General features: G+C 40.4%; 1 protein-coding gene across 1 annotated transcript in view; it reads left to right on the top strand.

Moving 5' to 3' along the window:
* Positions 1-19684, top strand: part of ROR2 (receptor tyrosine kinase like orphan receptor 2) — a 50285-nt gene that overhangs the window by 18393 nt on the left and 12208 nt on the right. The window contains exons 3-4 of the mRNA XM_024731915.1: positions 475-505; positions 17079-17206. Of these exons, the coding sequence (XP_024587683.1) occupies positions 475-505; positions 17079-17206 (159 nt within the window). The remainder of the gene's footprint in view (positions 1-474; positions 506-17078; positions 17207-19684) is intronic.

Here is a 19684-nt window from a genome sequence, read left to right as displayed (position 1 = left end):
CACCCACCCACCCACAGAAGCCCAGCCTGGCCCAGAGGATGGGCAGGGAGCAGAGCGTGAGGACAATTTTGTACTCTTGTGCTTGTCACAGGTGGCATGAAGCAATTAAATGGCAGGCAGGAATATGTCCCTTTCATCCCAGTTCTGTGGAGGTCCCTGCAATGCCCCAGCCATTCTGTCACCAGTAAGACAGATCTTGTGAAACAAGTTTAGATGAGAAGAGAGAAAAGACAGCAAAAACTCCCAAAATATCTCCTGACATTTCTGCATCAACACAGAGCACCCCTTCCATCCTTGGTGGTTTCCCCCATCCTTGGCATATAATATTGGGCAGGGGCAGAGCTGGAGGCCGAAGACAGCTCTCCATAAATAAGCACCCTGGGCTGCGGTTGCCTTTACCACGGGCTGGATTGGAAAAAAAAATTATACCAAATCATGAAGTATTAATAACTTGTCTTTTTTCTTTTCCTTTAGGTCCAACACACAGCCCAAATCATAACTTTCAGTAAGTATTTGCTTTCCTCAAACCATTTTCTCATTCTTTGTGGGCTTCCGTTATATAAGAACCCCGGCTTTAAATTGGGCAAACACATGTTTCTGCTGAATTTGCTAGAAGTTGGCTGGACTTCACACAAGGATGACAATGTGCTTGCTTTTGGATGGAAAACTGTTATATTTTCCATGTTGAGTGTTAGGGGAAAAGTCATAAAAGCAGGCATAGTTAGTTGCTATCAGAGATCGTGACCTTGCAGGGCAACTGGAGGCAGTGTAAGTGTACAGACCAGGTTGCCGGGGCTGCCAGGACCCTGGTGTCCTGGACACATTTAAAACAGAGAGGCAGTTACCCTGAAGTCCCAGTGCCACCTTAATTGCATTGCCAGCTGCAGTCTACAAAACGTGTGCTCTTCAAGCCTCGGGGAACCTCCACCATAGGCGGGGTCTCAGACCCACTTCAGAGCTGAGGAGACTGAGGCTCAGAGCCTGGCTCAGGGGTCTTCACCCACCTGCGGGCAGGTTCTGGCTGTGAACTCAGGCCTCTTGTTTCCCGGTGTAGCGTCTTTTCTCCTCCGGACCTCACACATCCACGAGAATCACTCTTTTCAGCGCCTGTGTTCGAGGTTAGCCATGGCTGTTGGATTCCTCATTGACTCTTCAGGCATATCAGAAAGCCTTTGCTTCACGTCTGAAAGTTCTGAGCAGTGGTGCAGACGCTGTGCTGGTCAGCCAAGCAGTGTTTGCTTCTCTGTGTCCCCCTGCTGCCTCGTAAACCCTGGCCATTGGGGTGAGGTGGGTGGGCAGGGGCCCCTCTTAGCTTACATCAGGTGCCACTTGCAGAAGGCAGATTTTTGAGAACTTTCTGTGCTGAGCCATAGTGTCCAAGCATTTCTCCTTAATAATCATTCATGCATAGAGTGAGAAAAGAAGAAATTGTATCCAGGGCACATCTGTGAGGCTTTCGAAAAGGTATAAGTTATTCAAAAGTTGAATTCTTATTTTCGTTTATATCTTATGTTGTCTATTTATGTATAATTTAAGTAAATATTATATAATATAAACATATATAATACATTGCAAAATATATAAATAAATAATTTATGTATAATTATAATTTATTAAATATACTTATATTTAATTTTATATACAATTAAAATTTTTTTCTATGTTTTTTAAAAATTTATTTTATCGAAGTATAATTGATTTACAATGTTGTGTTAGCTTACATTTTACTGTGCTAGCCTATCTTTCCATCCGTTTCCATCCATCAGTTGTCTTATTTCTTTTATTCATTTCACAATAATTTGCAGATATTTGTACACTTATCCTGAAATATTTTGGATATCATTATGGATTATGATATCATTTAGAAATATTATGGAAATCATTAACAAGAGTTCAACATCTGTGTACTTACTTACTATTCTTGTTTCTTCTTTTTGAGTTAAAACTTACATACAGGGCTTCCCTGGTGGCGCAGTGGTTGAGAGTCCGCCTGCCGATGCAGGGGACACGGGTTCGCGCCCCGGTCCGGGAAGATCCCACATGCCACAGAGCGGCTGGGCCTGTGAGCCATGGCCACTGGGCCTGCGCGTCCGGAACCTGTGCTACGCAACGGGAGAGGCCACAACAGTGAGAGGCCCACGTACTGCAAAAAAAAAAAAAAAAAACTTATACAATGAAATGCACAGATCTTAAGTATTCTATTAATAAGGTCCAAACAATGCAAAAACCTCTGCAATCTAAACCGTTATCCAGGCACAGAACATTCCTATCACTCTAGAAAGTTCCATCATGCAACTTCCTGGTCACTACCCCTCTTCCCCAGGCAACAACTGTTCTGATTTTTTTCTACCATGAGCCAGCTTTACGTGTTTTAGAACTTCATAGAAATTGAAATCCTACGGTACATAGCCACCTGAGCCTGGTTTCCTTCACTTGACATGATTCTCTCGAGAGTCATCCATGCTGTACATGTTTCACTAGGCTGCTGCTATTTATTGCCGAATAGTGTGCCCTTGTGTGACTGTATCGGTTAGTTTTTCCTTGATGGACACCTGAGCAGGTTGCATCTTTTGACATTGATGAATAAGCTGCTATGGGTAGTCTCATACAAGTTTTTTGTGGACATGTATTTTCATTTCTGCTAGGTAAATACCTAGGGTCAAAGATCTGACTTATAAGGTATGTGTGTGCTGAGTTTTGTAAGAAATACCAGACCTTTTCCTAAAGTGATTGTACCACTCTGTACTCCCACCAGCAGGTAGGAAAGTTATGGTCACTGCATTGTTTGCCAGCATTTGATCTGGTTGGTCTTTCTAAGTTGAGCCATTCTGATGTGTATGTAGTGGTTCAAGTGATCTATATGTCATTCTGACTTCTTAAAAAAGTAGTTTTTATTAGTCATTTTAAATTTTCATACAAATGCATTTAAGACAGTAAAGTTTCCTCTGAATACCATTTTGGCTACATCTTTTTCCCCTCCAGGCAACATAAGCTTTTGTTTTTTGTTATTTTCTGATTTTTGTTGTATTATTATCAGTGAATTTGGGATGCATTTTACAGTTGGTAGTTGGTTGAGATTTTCTTTGTGGCCAATTTGATATGGTAAATTTTTGTGAATATTTGCTGTTGTTTCAAAAAATAAATGTGCTCTGATGGAAGCCAGTACACAATATTTCGATTCATGTATTAAATCACATATGTTAAGTGTGTTATTAAAAGTGTCTATATTTTTTGTTCACATTGGTTACAGATATCTGAAAATATATGAAAGTTGTCTATACTCATTTCGGATTTGCCGATTTCTATCAGTTTTCTATTTTTAAAAATTTTGAGTTTATGTTCTTAAATACCTCCAGGTTTGAGACTATATAGCTTTTGTTTTGTCTTGTTTTTAAGTCTCTTTTGAGGCTTTTTGCCTTGAATTCGATTTTGCCTAGCAATAATATTGCTCCACCTACTTCCTTTTTTTTTTTTTTTTTTTTTTTTTTTTTTGCGGTACGCGGGCCTCTCACTGTTGTGGCCTCTCCCGTTGCGGAGCAACAGGCTCCGGACGCGCAGGCTCAGTGGCCATGGCTCACGGGCCCAGCCGCTCCGCGGCATGTGGGATCCTCCCACACCGGGGCACGAACCCGTGTCCCCTGCATCGGCAGGCGGACTCTCAACCACTGCGCCACCAGGGAAGCCCCACCTACTTCCTTTTTATTTGCACTTGCTAGAAAGCTGTTTTACTATTCCTGTCCCACTTTTTGCCCTCAACCTTTTTGTGTTCTGGTTTATGTAGGTCTCTTGTAAATAGCATATAAGTGCAGCTTTTTTAGGGGTGGGTGAGGAGGGGCGTTTGCCAATCTGGAAGTCCAGGTTAATACATGTAGGTTAAGTTCATTTTAACAAATATACAATACTCCATTCTGTGAGTCAGTCTCACTTTAATTGTCCATGTGTTTACTCAGTGAACGTTAGTTGTTTTCACTGATGCAGACCATCTTATGTAAACATCTTTCCATGTCTACTTGTTCCAGTGGGCGAGAGTTCAGCAATAGAAGTCTGGGAGTGGAATTGCAGGTATTCACTTCCCACCTCTACCATGTATGGTCAGATTGCCTTCCAAAGTGATAAAGGACTTCATAGTCCCACCAGCAAAGCATGAGTTCTTATTTCCCCATGTTTTCCAGCACGTGGTATTATCAGAACTCAAAATTTTGCCAATATCTTGGGTGTCAATTGTAAGTTATAGTAATTTTACATTAGATTTCACCAGTAAACAGTGAAGTTGAACATATTTGTATTGGTTTAATAACCATTGGATTGCCAGTTCAAGTACAGTCCATTCTTATTTATAGACTCGATACTTGCAAATTTTCTTACTCAGTAAAATTTCTTTGTAACCCCCAAATCAATACTCAGGATGTTTCCATGGTCACTCATGGATATGCACGGAACAGTGAAAAATTTGAGTTGCCCAGTGCATGCGTTCCCAGCTGAGGTCTGCCATCTTGTTTCACCTCTCCTGCTGTGCACGTGTCCTTTTCTGGGTCTGTTTATGTTTTGTGCTTTTCGTTGGTGATTTTGCTGTTTAGAATGGCCCCAAGCACAGTGCTGAAGTGCAGTCTTATGTTCCTAAGCACCAGAAGGCTGTGATGTGCCTTGTGGAGGAAATACGTTAGATAAGCTTCATTCAAGCATGGGTTACAGTGCTGTTGGCTCCAAGCTTAGTATTAGTGAATCACCAACCACATTAAATAACACATCTTTAAACAGAAACACACATAAAACAAGGTTATGTATTGATTGGTTGATGAAAATGTTATGACCACAGACTTGCAGAAAAGAATCTCTTTATTTGCCTTAGGAACAATGGCTCAGTATTTGCTAATTCAGTGTTTGTGGCAACTTTATAGAAAATGACTGTCACAGATAACCAGAGTCGACTGTATTTTGTCCATTTTTCATTAGGATGTTTTTCTTTTTCCTATTGATTTGCAAGAGGTTTTTTTTTGCAGGAGTTTTAAAATATCTTCTAGATATAATTTTTACACAGTTTCTACTCCATCTAGAATTGATTTTGATGCTGGTATCAGCTAGGGTTCTACTGTAATATTTTCCTATCTCAGTGGCCTAGTGCCTTGGCGTCATCTAATGAATAGCCCCATCTGTAATCATTAAATTTAATGTCACTTCTGTCATCTGTGAAATTTCTATACATGCGGATCTGCTTCTAGGCTCTCTATTCTGTTCTAGTAACTTTTTTGCCTGGAATAAATACCACAATATTCTAACACTGTATCTTTGTAATATATCTTGCTATATGTAGAGAAATATTTTTGCTTATTGCTATGGATTAAATTGTGCCCCCCACCAAATTCAGATATTGAAGTTTTAACCCCCCCTTCATGGGACTGTATTGAAGATAGGGCCTTTAAGTAGGTAATTAAGGTTAAATGAGGTCTTAAGGGTGGGTCCCTGATCTGATAGGGCTGGTGTCCTTATAAGAAGAGGAAGATACATCAGAGATTGCTGTCTCTCCTTTCTGCCATGTGGGGACACAGCGAGAAGGTGGCCGTCTGAAAGCTGGGAACTAAATAGGGTTGCACTTTGATATTGAACTTAACCTCCAGAACTGTGAGAAGTCAATGTCTGTTGTTTAAGCCCCCCAGTCTGTGGTATTTGTTATGGCAGCCTGAGCTGGCTAATACAGCTACCTTATTACTATACCATTTTTCTAAATTATTTTGACTGTTATCTTTTATTCTTCCATATGAATTTTATCAGTTTGTATTTTTATTGAAATTGCATAGAAGTTTGATTTTTTACAGTTACTTTTTCAGATACAAAGGTGATGGTGTAGTTTTTCTCCTTTCAACGTATTAATATTACGGTATGTAATAGAGTTCCTATTACTAGGTAGCTTCACAGTTCTAGTCTGAAATACACTTTGTCAGGGTGAGATATTCTTTTAATATTATGCTGAATTGATCTGCTAACTTTGTGTTGGCAGATGACGTGCTTTGTTCAGATACTTCGTAGCCTAAGGCACCAGCCCATTGACGGTTTTCTTTTTTGTGACCATGGTTTTTTTCTGCCCATTGACTGTAATTATGTTTCAGCAGACTCACCTTCAACTCCTTTATGATATCTCTGGAAGTTGACCAGAACAAAGACAAAAAGAAGGAATATCAGTGGGTTTAAAATAGAATTACCCACAATTTCTCCGTTTTCGTCTCTGGAATATCACTAGCTTATCCAATTTTCCTGAGAAAATGCACAGCAGTTAAAGCTCTTTCATTGCTGGTCTGGTGGTATATCCTGTACCTGCAAATGGAGAGTTGAGACAGTGAATAATCATACAGCGCTGGTTGATCCCTGTGTACAGCATGTCAGCATGGGGACACGCCGAGGTTGGTTCTGAACCGTGAACAGGGATGGTTGTGATGACTCATCCCCTCCAGGCTCTTCGCTCTCTCCCTCTGGCCGCTGCCCTCACACATCCACACACAGGGTCACCAGCAGTGTTGGTGGATATCAGTTTGTGTGTATTGAAGGAGGTGCGGGGTAGGGTGGAAATCCTCAGAGGTTAAGGGATTTATTACCATTAAAACATTGTTTTTCCTTCCATCCATTTGAAGGCGGGGTGAGGAGGGTGTGTGTATGGAGAACAAAAGCTTCAAGGACAGGCTGTCTCTCCACAGACGTAGGTTCAAAGACAGGGTGATTATAGCTTACTCAGGTAGCAGTTTTGGTAATGCGAGGGGATTAATGTGAGGCTGTGTGTCTCACATTTCATCTTTGGGTATCATTTCTAGCTACTCTTTTAAAAAGTGGTTTATTTTCACGATGATAGACACATATGTACACTGGTGGGGTAGCCTGGTGTTACCAGAGTTGGGTGAAGGTGTCGGGGCGCTCCCTGAAGCGTGAGCATCAGGGCTTCCATGTTTCCTGTGTTGGTTGTCCTAGGCTATCCTGATGGCTCACAAGTAAATGCACGCATAATGTGCTTCAACGAACGTCTGCTTAAAGGAAAATGTGTTGTGTTTTGGGCACTTAAAAGTTACGTTAATTATCGGCTGCTGGGAAATCACTTTCCTTGAGGCCATGTCTGAGCCCTTCTTGCTTCAAGACTTGCAGGTAATTCCAAGGTTTCAGCCCTTCTCCACCCATAAGCTCATGACCCCGGCATCTCCACTTCCAAGTCTGACTTACCTCCCCATCTCCAGGCCCCCCAGTTCAGCCCCATGGTGGGCGTCTCCAGGCGGATGACTCACAGGCATCTCACAATTTGCATGTCTAAATGGAACTCAGCCATCTTCTACCTCAAACTCCTTCCATTGCTCTTTGGGAAATTGTCATAAGCCTAGTTCAAACTTTATCCTAATTATAGGAAAATAGCACTATTAAAAAAAACCCTGAAACTGCCAACTGACTAGCCAGTAATTAAAAGTGACTTCAGGAGAAACCAAACTGCCTTACTGACAAGTTGGTAAAAGTAAATTAACTTAGACAAAAGGCTAACGTTTAGCATTTGATGTTAAATTCATTAAACCACCAACCTAATGAAATTGAGTTGGAAGGGGGAGAGAAGCCAACCTAATTTTTTCTCCATGACTTCTTGTTGTGATAGGTTCCTTTTTCTGGAAAAGTAACTCCCCTTAAATCCCATAGTGCAGAACTTGAATAAAAGATAGAAACTTAATTCATTTTAAGATTATATGATACAGGAGATAAGTGGCTAAACACAGTCATGGTTAAAGTAATTAGAGACTACATACACATTCTTTTAAATTCAGATCATATAGTGACACAAATGAAAATGTTTGTGCTTTAGCAGTAATGATAATTCTAGCACTTGAGGGTAGCAGCACATTTAATGCTCCCACTAAGTCTTTTTGTTTTCAGTTGAACTCATGTATCAGCTATGATGCCCTATTATACATGAATGAGAGCTTTTTATACACCAACCTCCAAATTCACCTGAAGTCACCAATCTTCCAAGGTTGATGTGAGAGGGACCAGCCCCCTGAACATGACAGAAGAGAAAAACGTTTACTTGCCAATGAACTATTAGTGTTGGAGACACTGTTTCTCTGCCTCTGGCCGTCTCATGTGATCCTAGCCTTAGAGATGGCCGTTGCAAAAGCCAGTGTTTCTAAAAGGTTTTGCTGACTTGGGTTTTTATGACATGAATGTTAGTGTTGGCTTTATGAATGAATTTGCTCCGTTCACATTTTTGCCCATCAAATATGACATCAGTATAATTGCATGCAGGAGTATTTCATCTCAAAAGTAGAGAAGAATAAAGTATGATGTCTGATTTTTCAAGGAAATCATTCATTCATTTATTCATTTATTTAACAAATTTATACTGAGGGCCAGCTATGTGCCAGGCCCTGTTCAAGTTATTGGGGGTCCAACAATGAATGAAACAGACAAAAACTAAAAACTCCTGCTTTGTGCCGCTTACATTTTCCTGGGAGACTCTTATTTCTGAAAATACTGAAAAATACTTTATGTGGTTTATTCCTTTTTATTGATGACAATTATTCTGTTGTATGAAGATACTACAATGTATTATCTGTTGATGGACATTTGGACTTCCAATTTGGAGCAATTATAAATAGACTGCTATGAATATTTAATTTGGGGGAACATGTTTTCATTTTTCTAGAATAAATACTAGGTGTAAGATTGCTCAGTCAGATGGTATGTGTATATATAAACTGTATAAGAAATTGCCAAATTCTTCCCCAAAGTGATCTTTCCATTTTATACTGCCACCAGCAAAGTATAAGAGTTCCAGTTGCTCCACATCCATACCAACATTTGATATTCTCAGTCATTTAATTGTAGCCATTCTAATGTCTTGCATCGTGATGATTCGTGGTGTTTTAATTACATTTCTTCAGTCACTAAAAACGGGGCCGTCTTCTAAGGACACACTTTTGTGAAGTATCTGTTAGGCCTTTTGTCCAATTTTTACTGTGTTGTTTGTCTTCCTGTTGAGTTATGGGAGTTCTTTATATTTTCTGTATACAATTTCTTTGTCAGATATTATAAGGTATTTTCTGCCAGCTTGTGGTTTGCCTTTTTAATTTTCTTAATGCTGTCTTTTGCTGATCAGGAAATTTTAATTTTGGTAAATCTGATTTATCATTTTTTCTTTTATGTATCATGTCTAAGAAAGCTTTGCTTTCGCCTACCTCAGTACTATAAAGGTATTCTCCTGTGATTCCTTCTATAAGCATTTTAATTTTAGCTTTTATGTTTAGGTCTATGATCCATCTTCAAAACAACTTTTGTGTATGGTGTGAGTTAATGCGTTTAAGTTCATCTTTTTCCATACAAATATCCAGTTGTTCCAGCATCATTTTTGAAAAGACTGTTCTGTCTCCCTTGAATGCGTTAGCGCCTTTATTGAAAATCACTTGACTACATGTGAAGATATATTTTGGAATTCTGTTATGTTCTGTTGATCTATCCTTACACTCCAATACCACATTGTCTTAATAACTGCAACATTACAGTAAGTCTTAAAATCAAGGGCTGTAAACTTTCCATCATTCTTCTTCTCTTTCATGATTGTTTTGGCTACTCTAGTACCTTTACATTTCCATTTAAATTCTAGATTGTTTGTCAGTTTCTACCACAGTGCCTACTAGGATGTTTTTAACTTTTGATTTTGAAATAACTTCAGACTTATAAAAAAGTCACAGGAATAGTAATAAGTAATCCCATATGTCTTTACCCAGGTTTACCAATTTTTTGTCATTCTGCCATATTTGACTTATCATTCCCTCTATGCCTGCTTGCAACCATTATTGTTTTCTGAACCATATGAGAGTAGGTTGCATTCATTACACCCCTTTGCCCTTTAACACTTCAGTGTATATATTCCCTAAGACCAACAGTGTTTCCTTACAGAACGACAGCTTCAACTTCAGGAGGTGTGTCTTTGAATTGCCATTCATACTCCAATTTCTTTCATTGTCCCAGTAATGCTTTTTAGATCTCCCCGCCCCTGGGTACAGCTCCTCACCATGTTGCTTTAGTCCCCTTTACTCTGCAACAGTTCCTGGACCTTTCATGACACTGAGATTTTTGATAAGTGCAGAACGGTTATTTTATAGAATATCTCTCAATTTGAGTTTGGCTGATGTTCACTCATGATTAGAATCTGGTTATGCATTTTTGACTGAAATAATATAAGTGATATTTCCTTCTCAGGGTTTCACATCTGGAGGTACATGATGTCAGTTTGCCCCTTATTGGTGACGTTAATTTTTCTCACTTGGTTAAGATCTGTTTTCTCATTATACAGTTATTTTTCTTTTTGTAGTAAAAGGTAATTTGCGGGGAAATCCTGCTAGGATTTTGATGGGGTGATATTGCACTTTGGGAACATTGACTTCTTTCAACTATTGAGTGTTCCAGTCTATGAACATGGTATGTATTTCTATTCATTTGGGTTTTCTTTCCTTTCTCTCTGCAGTGTTTCAAAGTTTTAAGTGTGGAAGTCTTGTACATATTAGGTTTATTTCTAAGTATTTTAACCATTTTAAGTGTATAATTCAGAGGTATTAAGCACAATCACATTGTTGTGCAATCATCACCACATCCCTCTCCAGAACACTTTCATCTTCCCAAACTGAAACTCTGTATCCATTAAACAATAACGCCCCATTCTTTCCGCCCCCAGCCCTTGACAACCACCATTCTACTTTCTATGAATTTGACTACTCCTCTGTGTATTTTTAATATTATTGTAAACGATATTTTTTTTAAATTTCATTTGCTAATTGGTGCTCAAATATAAAAATATAATTGATTATATTGTCCTTATCTTGTGACTTTACTAAATCCATATTAATTTTTGTAATTTTTTAATATATTCATTAGAATTTTCTATGTAAATTATGATATCTATGAGTGAAGACAGTTTTATTTCTTCCTTTCTAAACTGTAAGCCATTTATCTATCTACCATCCCCTATCTATCTATCTGTCTTCTTATTGTAATGGTTAGGACTTCCATGGCGATGTTGGGTAGAAGAGGTAAGAGCAGATATCTTTGTCTTGTTTCTATATCTAAGGGGAAAATGTTCCTTATTTCAACATTAAGTAAGAAATTCATTGTAGGTTTCTCATAGATGCCCTTTTTATTAGATTGACAGTTATTTTCTTTGTTGAAAGTTTTGATAATGAATGAGTGTTGGTTTTGTCAATTGCTTTTTTTTTAAAATATTAACTGAGATTATTACATGGTTTCTCTCTTTAGCTCTGTATTTTCAGTGATTGGTTTTTAAATGCTGAAGTAACTTTGTACTCCTGGGTTGACCCAGTTTGGTCCATTACTCGTTTCTATATTGTCTTTTTATTTTGCTGGGTCCAGTTTGCTGTTGTTTAGTGGAGCATGTTGCCATTTTGATCAGGGGGCATATTGGCTTATAATGTCCATGGAACAGACTTGTCAGCTTTTTATATCAAGTTTATGTTTGCCTCATAAAATGAACTAGAAAGTATCTCTTACTCCTTTATTTTCTAAAAGAGTTTGTGTAAAATTGCTGATGTTTCTTCCTTAAATATTAGACAGAATTCACCAGTTTCTATTATTTGGGGCTGGAGTTGTAATCATGGGAAGGTTTTTGACTACAACTCCAAGTTCTCCAAGAGATTTAGGGCTATTCTGAGGTTTTATTCCTATTTATGCTAATTTTGGTATATTGTCATTTGTCATTTTTTCTAAGTTGTTGGATATATATATCTGTGTTCATTTATTATCTTTAACATCTCTAGAGTCTTTGGTGAGTCCCCTTGTGCATTCCTGATATTGGTAATGTGTGTTTTCTCTTTTATTAATCATTTTTTCTAGGTGTTGCCAACTTGGTTAATTTTTTGAAGAATCAACTTTTGGCTTTATTGATTTTTTTATTGTTTGTTTTCTATTTTATTGATTTCTGCTCTCATCATTAATATTTTTTTTCTAATCACTGCAGGTTTAACTTGACACTCTTTTTCTAGCTTTTTAAGGTGTAAAATCTCATCTAACTTAAGCATTTAAAGCTATAAAGGTGTCTCTTAATTACTCTTTTAGCTTCATGCCACGATTTGGGGTATCCTGTTTTCATTTCTCATATGTTATATATTCTCATTCCATTTAAAATACTATTTAATTTTTCTTGCATTTTCTTTTTTGAGCCTAAAGGTTGTTTAGAAGTGTGCTATTTAATTTCCAAATAGTTCGAGAGTTTCTAAATATATTTTGTTATTGATTTCTAATTTAATTTTGTGTGATCAGAAATTTATGGTTTCAATTTTTTAACACATTGTGAGTTATTTTATGGAGAGCATATGGTCTGTCTGGGTGAACGTGCCATGTACACTGACACGTGTATGCTGTCTTGTTGAGTATATTGTTCTAGATGTCCATTGGATCAAGGGGGTGGTTAATATTTCTGTTGTTTCTTAGCTTATTTTTTTTGTTTAGTTCAGTTAATTGCTGAGAGTCAGGTATTAAAATTTCCAACTGTAATTATGGATTTTTCTGTTTTGTCCTCTAGTTCTGTCAATTCTTGTTTATATATTTTGAAGCTCTGATATTAGGTGCATTCATGTTATGTCTTTTTGCTTAATAGACCCTTTTATTTGAAAGAAGTTTTTGCTGAGTATGGAATCCAGGTTCACAGTTCATTTTCTCTGCTAGTGCCTTGAAGCTGTCATTCCCTTGTCTTCTGTTTTGCTTTGTTTCTGATGAGGAGTCAGCCATTATTTTTTATCTCCCCCCTTTTCTATTTATCCTAGGTTTTTAGCAAGTTGATTGTGACATCAGCAGGTGTCGTTTCCTTTGTATTTATTCTGCTTGCTTTTCACTGGTCTTCCTTGGTTGGTGTGTTACTGTATTTTAATGAAATTTGGGAAAATTTTGGCCATCATTTCTTCAAACCTTTTTCCCAACTCCGTGCATCTCTCCCCTCCTCTTGGGATTTGATTGTACATAAGTTAGACCTCCTGTACTTTCCTATAGCTTACTAAGGCTGTTTACTTTTTTGGTAAATCTTCTTGTCTCTCTTTGTTTCAGTTTGGACATTTTCCATTGACCTGTCAAGTTTACCAATTTTTTTTCCTAGCTTTATCCAATCTTTTGTTAATATCATACCATGAATGTTTTATTGGAGATTCTATGTTTTAGTTCTTCCAGTAGATTCTTTTACAGTTTCCATCTCTCCTGCAATCACCCATATCTTCATTATAGTTTCTTCTGTGCATTGTTTACCATACTTATAGTTCCTTAAAGTGCTGGTCTTCTAAGTCTAACATCTGGGTTTATTTCTCTTGACCATGGGTTATATTTTCCTGTTTCTTTACATGCCTGGTAATTTTTTTATTGTACACCAGTCATTTGTACATTTATTGTACACCATACATTGTGGTTTATACTCTAGGTTTTGTTACCTTCCTCTGAAGAATATTTTGTTACTGCAGCTTCTTACATTACTGGCAGGTCACCTGAAGCTTATGGAGTTTATCACTTTTTGTTGAAGCTGTTGCTTCCTCTGCTTCACTCAAGCAGGAAGCCTGTTTATTGCAGGCAGACCCTCTCATAATAAGAATAATAATTATGAAATGGTTTAACCACTTTTAACAAAAAAAGTGTTTGGGGAAAATGTTACCTTCCTACACAATGTGTAACTACATTTGAGTTTTGGTATTGATTACTTTTCAACCTCAAAGGAGCCTACTTTCCTTTAAAGGTTATTCATTATTTATAACAAGGAATTTTTCTATGGTTTTCTTCAAACCAGTTTTTGTTTTTAGCAGGTACCATTGCAGGGAAGGTGCTGACTGGCCCCACCATCTCCTCAGCCGTTTGTGAAGAAGCCCTTTCTATCACAATATGATGGCTCCTTTTTCTGTTTCCTCCCAATCTCCTACTCCTTTCCCATTGCTTTTTCCCCCCGATATTGTAGTAATCTCTCTCTCTCTCTCTCTCTCTCTCTCTCTCTCTCTCTCTCTCTCTCTCTCCTCCTTTACCATGAACTTGTTGGTATACAAGTTACTTCTTCATCTGTGTTATTAGTGGCTGGCAGCATTAGGAATGGAGGAGATTTCCAAAATTGAGTTTCTATCACATTGATGTTCTGAGATTTGGTGAGCATGCTTGTTTCACTTGTGTGGTTTAAAGGATTTTATAGAAGGCAGCTTCTGTGTCAGCACTTTTCTTTAGTCTCTGAGTGACCAGTTTTACAGACTTACTCCAGCTCTGTCACTTTTCAGAGGTCCTAAACAATGCCAGGTGAAGATAAGACATAATTCTGTTTGAAACTGAAAAGCAATTCCCACTTGTTTTCTCAAAATTCAGAAACCTGAAAGATGTCATTGTCCAACCATTTCTGTTTGCGTTTTTGGACATTCTCTAAAATTCAGATTAGAAGCCCACTGAGATGAGTGAGCTGTGAACACGATGTGATGGCCTTGAGCCCCTTCTCAGCGTGTCTTCCCTGCACCCTTGTTGCTCCCTCATCCTGTGGGCACCTGGCCAGGGAGAAGCCCACAGTGAGGGACTAGGCTTTGTATTCCTTGACTCCTGAGGCAGAGGAGAGAAATTGCTTACTCTTGTGGCGGTCACCCAAGGGACTAACTGAATCAAATCTCATACCCTAGGTGGGCTGACGTTAATAACGTGCGCATCTTCATGCTTTTCCTGGCATAGCAGGCAAGTGACCTAAACCCAGCCTGCAAACGGGGACACAGAGCTCACACACCGGGGCAGAGTTGACTTGCACTTGTGTTTGTGTATTTGGCAAGTGTAACATTGGTTTTAGTTTAATCAGCAGTTAACTCCAGCTCACAAAGGGTGAGAGAGGGGTGGGTTGGGTGTGTATTGTTAGCACATGTGCTTGCTTATTTAAACGATATTTAAGGAATCCTTGACCCAAAGAAATAATGGCCGGTGAGCTTGAGAGAAAGGGCATCCGGCTTTTACTGACACCAGAATCTCCTGGTTTAGATTATTTATGGCTCCAGGTTCTTTTCTTTTCTTTTCTTTTCTTTTCTTTTTTTGTGGTACGCGGGCCTCTCACTGTTGTGGCCTCTCCCGTTGCAGAGCACAGGCTCCGGACGCACAGGCTCAGTGGCCATGGCTCACGGGCCCAGCCGCTCCGCGGCATGTGGGATCCTTCCGGACCGGGGTATAAACCCGTGTCCCCTGCATCGGCAGGCTGACTCTCAACCACTGCGCCACCAGGGAAGCCCAGGTTCTTTTCTTTGAAAAAGAAATTTTCTTCAGGGGCTGAGAAGACAGTAGAGGAGGGAGAGAGCCAGAGGTGGCTGAAGAGACTGTGTCCTGCCAGACCCTTTGTCTCCACTGTTACGAGCATTCAGACTTTACATTTGTGAGAAAGCTAAGACAGGGATTCTTAAAGTCCATTTGGTTAAATTGGACACAACCCTGATTTCGTTTGGGGATGGTCCAAATCAATGTAGGGTGGATGACAAGTGTTAGGCTTATGGCAGGTGGCAGATTTGCTAGAAAACAAGTGACTTAATTACAGGCCTGAGGCACTTTGCTGAAACTTGTCCTGGGAGCTCCCGGCCCCTCTCCTTTGCTCCCCAGCAGACGGCAGCCCTAATATATGTGCTTCGGCCCACTTTTACTATCTCCTAGGAGCATCCTCAGGGCCACTTTAAAAAGCACCTAGGTGCTTAGAATGACTGATTTTATTGGCCAAAGGCAGGACTAACAGGTTTTACCGAGAATAATTTAGCACAGACTCCAAGGGGACACGTGCAGGCTGTTCCCTACAGGCTGGGGGGAAGGTCGGACTGCAGGGCAAGTGGGAGGGCTGTGCTTTTGAGAGTCTCCCTCTCTGTCCCCCGTATTTATACATGTGGTCTGCGCTGTGGAGCAGTGGCGAGGTCACCACTCCTCTGTGGTGTAATTAGCACATCTCGCTGTACAAACTCTTTGAGGCCCTGCCTGACTTTTCGGAATCCTCTCCATTGCTTTCCTCTGTTTCAAAGCATTCTCTCCTACAGTTTAACCGTAGAACACAGTTTCTGAATGAACATCATTTTCATAAAAGCGTCACTTGCAAACAACGGAAGTTAATAGGGGTGTAATGTTTCTGATGTAGTTTAAGACTACGATGAAACATGTTAATCGTTAATATCCTGCATGTATTTGAACATAGGCGTGAGCACGTACCCACCCATGTGTACACTTCACGTTTATAATCCGTCTTTCATACTCAACTTCCTTTGTCCCATCCCCCCTGACCTTAAAGATGCTGGATTTTTTTTTTAAGTGAATAGACTTTATATTTAGAGCAATTTTAGGCTTACAGAAAAATTGAACAGAAAGTACAGAGAGATATCATGTACCGGTTCCCCACATCTGTACATAGAGTTTCCCCTGTCAGTAACATCTTATGTCAGTGTGTGGTGCATTTGTTATAGTTAGTGAGCCTATGTTGATACATTATTATTAGCTAAAGTCTATAGTTTACATTACAATTCACTCTTGGTGTTGCGTATTCTCTGGGTTTGCACAACTGTGTAATGACATGTTTCTGCCATTGTGGTATCATACAGAATAGTTGCACTGTGCTAAAAGTCTCTGTTCTCCTGTTCACCAACCCTCCCCTCACCCTTTGGCATTCACTGATCTTTATACTGCTCCATAATTTTGCTTTTTCTAGAATGTCATAAAGTCGAGATCATACAGTATGCATGCAGCCTTTTCAGATTGGCTTCTTTCACTTAGTAATGTGCATTTAAGTTTGCTCTTGTGTCTTCTCATGTCTTTTCTTGATAGCTCATTTCTTTTCAGTGCTGAGTAATATTACATCGTACTATGGTTTATCCATTCACGGTGGAGATTCTGGTTGCTTCCAAGTTTTGGCAGTTATGGATTAAGCTGCAAACATGCATGTGCAAGTTTTTGTGTGGACAGAAGTTTTCAGTTCATGTGGGTAAATGCCAAGGGACAAGATGGCTAGATCATCAGATGCTGAATTTAAAAAGAAAAGAAAAAAATCGGGGATATTTGACACCTTCCAGTGCACTTACAGACCATGTGTTTTTTACCAGAGACGACTACCATGAAGATGGATTCTGCCAGCCTTACCGGGGAATCGCCTGTGCACGTTTCATTGGGAACCGGACCATTTATGTGGACTCTCTCCAGATGCAGGGGGAGATTGAAAACCGAATCACAGGTAGGAGCGCAGACCTTTGTTCTGAGACAGTGAGCACACACGCAGCTGCCTGTCGCCACGCTGGTGTGTTTTCAGTCCCACTTGGGTGTTTTGTTGGTTATGACCTTGGGCAGTGAGTCCCTGTGCCCTGCCTCCTGCAAGAGAAAGTCAGAGGCCTTTTTCAGAAGCAGTTGCAATTACCACCGCGGTTTATCCTAAAATGTTCCCATTTATATATGAAAATTAGCAAGTACAGTCTGCTTAGAATGTGCCAACACACTGAATTAAGTCAACCACGTGGGTCCGAAGCCCTGCATTGTCTTGTCCTCACCGCGTGGCCAGGCCAGCACCTGCCACATTCATTCTCGGTTTTACTTTTCCTGGCTCTTTTGCCTTCTTGGAGTTACGCTTGATTAAACGGTACCCGGGCCTGATTTTAGCTGTTGGAGACAGAGGTTCCAGGCCATCGGCTGTGCCTGGGGACACTGCAGTGAACTCAGACCCCCGTAGGCCCCCAGTTTGCAGGCATAGCCAGGTCTTTGGGTACCTGCTCCGTTGTGTGAGAAATGGAGCAGATCATTGAGGAGTGAAGCTGCTCGTTCTCCGTCATTTTAGAAGTTACTGTCTCTGGTTGGTTGTTAGTCCTCACGTTGATGTCAAGGACTTCCTGGGGGAAAGCCCTTGAGAAGTGAGAAAATGAATTAGACCAAGGCCCCAAAAAGCCCCCCTCCGCCTCTCTCTGCTCTCCCCACAAGCCCAAACGTTTTCTCTCCAGACTCTATAAGGAACAAGGAAGATCTTGTGAAGATGGCAGGTGTCCCCGTTGAACTACATCCTCTGCACAGTGGTTCTTGACCCCGGCCAACCTGCGATGTGGGGCTCCCAGTGATTCTGGAGGGATTTGTGGAGGGGCTGGCAAAGCACTGCCCTGGTAAGGGCACAGAGGAGGTCCCCAGGTAGAAACTCACATAGGTGACACTGATGTTCTTCTAAGTTTTAGGTCAACCCTGGCTTTGTATTTCACCCACAGTCTGGAGGGTCTAAGGTCATGGTCACAGAGGGGCCTGCCTGGCCCATGGTTACAGAGCCCCCTGAGGACAGGGCCAGGTGTCCAGTGAGAATGGAAGGGCAGTAATGGGACCCGGAGATCTTGGAAGGTGCTATCTTGTTCCAATGGGAGAATCTTTTATAATTGTTGGTATCTCTCATTGGAAAAGCTTCTTATGCCATTTAAAGCAGAACTTCTCAAACTTTCTGACCACAACGTACAGTAGCAATAAAAAGTGTATTTTACATCGTCACTTAGTCTACACATACCTCTACTTCACAGAACTGAAATGGGCTACAGGAAACAACATTTGCCCTGAACAAAGGGAGTGAGTGCACTGCGATTTTTCTCATCAGTTTTATTTCATTAAAGAAAAAAGTTGGTTCCAGCCTTAATGCGAACCATGTACCCTGACATCCTCTGTTCCGTTCTAGTCATCTTTTAAAATGCTACCCGCAGACCAGAATTAATTTTATATCCCAGTAATTGGCAAACACTGATTCAAGGCACAAGACTGTCTCTCAATTATTTCTTCAGGAATTGTTTAAAGGATTAACAAATCAGATGTCTCAGCAGACTCAGTTTTATAGTAGTTTTTAGGTACAAGTTTAGAATGAGGGTTCTCTACATTTGTGTATTTTTGAAAAAATAAACGTGAAGTTGCTCTAGACTGACTGACTTGAGGTTTAGAGACTGCATTGGTTGTGGAGATAGTCTGTTTGGAGAGCGTGCTTGTCAGAACTCATTCCAGGGACTCCGGAAGCTTCCCAGGAATGGGCCCCAGAGAACCGTCAGAGTGATGTGCTGGGTGTAAACGAAAACGGGGACATGACGGTTGGACCTCCTCGGTGCCTAGAACCATCTTTCAGAAATAAGCCCTCACATGATAGGTTCTGGGGCGGGGGTAGGAGAAATCCTAAAAGGGTCAGCCTTGACATCCTATCAGTTGGTACCCCCAAAGCAATGCCATGTTTGGCTTTCTTAGGTCTTTCCCTGCCTGGGGGTCAGGTCCAACACTGGCAACAACCCTCTTGGTAGTCAGTTGCCAGCTCACGTGATGGGACTGAACTGGGTTCAAACTTCATTCGTCAGCTAACTCCAAGAGACCCTGCACCTTAACCTCTTACCTCTCCATTCCTCAATTTTAATATTGTCCACAAGGGACCAGAAGACTAAGGATGATGTGAGCAGCACACTGCAGAGTGCCTGGAACCCAGCGCTGCGTGCAGCGCATGGACACAGCCTGTTACCAGACCCTCATGGACCATTCACCTCACGTGCTATTTTATTGGCTCCATGTGGGCTTTCATTCCCCAAAGTGCGGCCTCGACAGATCACTTGACAGATAAAGACCCAGGCCCAGAAAGGACTGAGTGACTGACAACCCTGTAGTAAATGACAGGGCAGGGCCAGAACTGGGCTCCCATGCCAGCTCATCTAACCCAATGCCT

This window comes from Neophocaena asiaeorientalis, unplaced genomic scaffold (genome assembly GCF_003031525.2).
Source record: "Neophocaena asiaeorientalis asiaeorientalis breed wild unplaced genomic scaffold, Neophocaena_asiaeorientalis_V1.1 scaffold160, whole genome shotgun sequence".
NCBI classification, from domain to species: Eukaryota; Metazoa; Chordata; class Mammalia; order Artiodactyla; family Phocoenidae; genus Neophocaena; species Neophocaena asiaeorientalis.
Note: the sequence above shows the minus strand (reverse complement) of the source record. Positions and strands in the feature narration are given on the sequence as shown.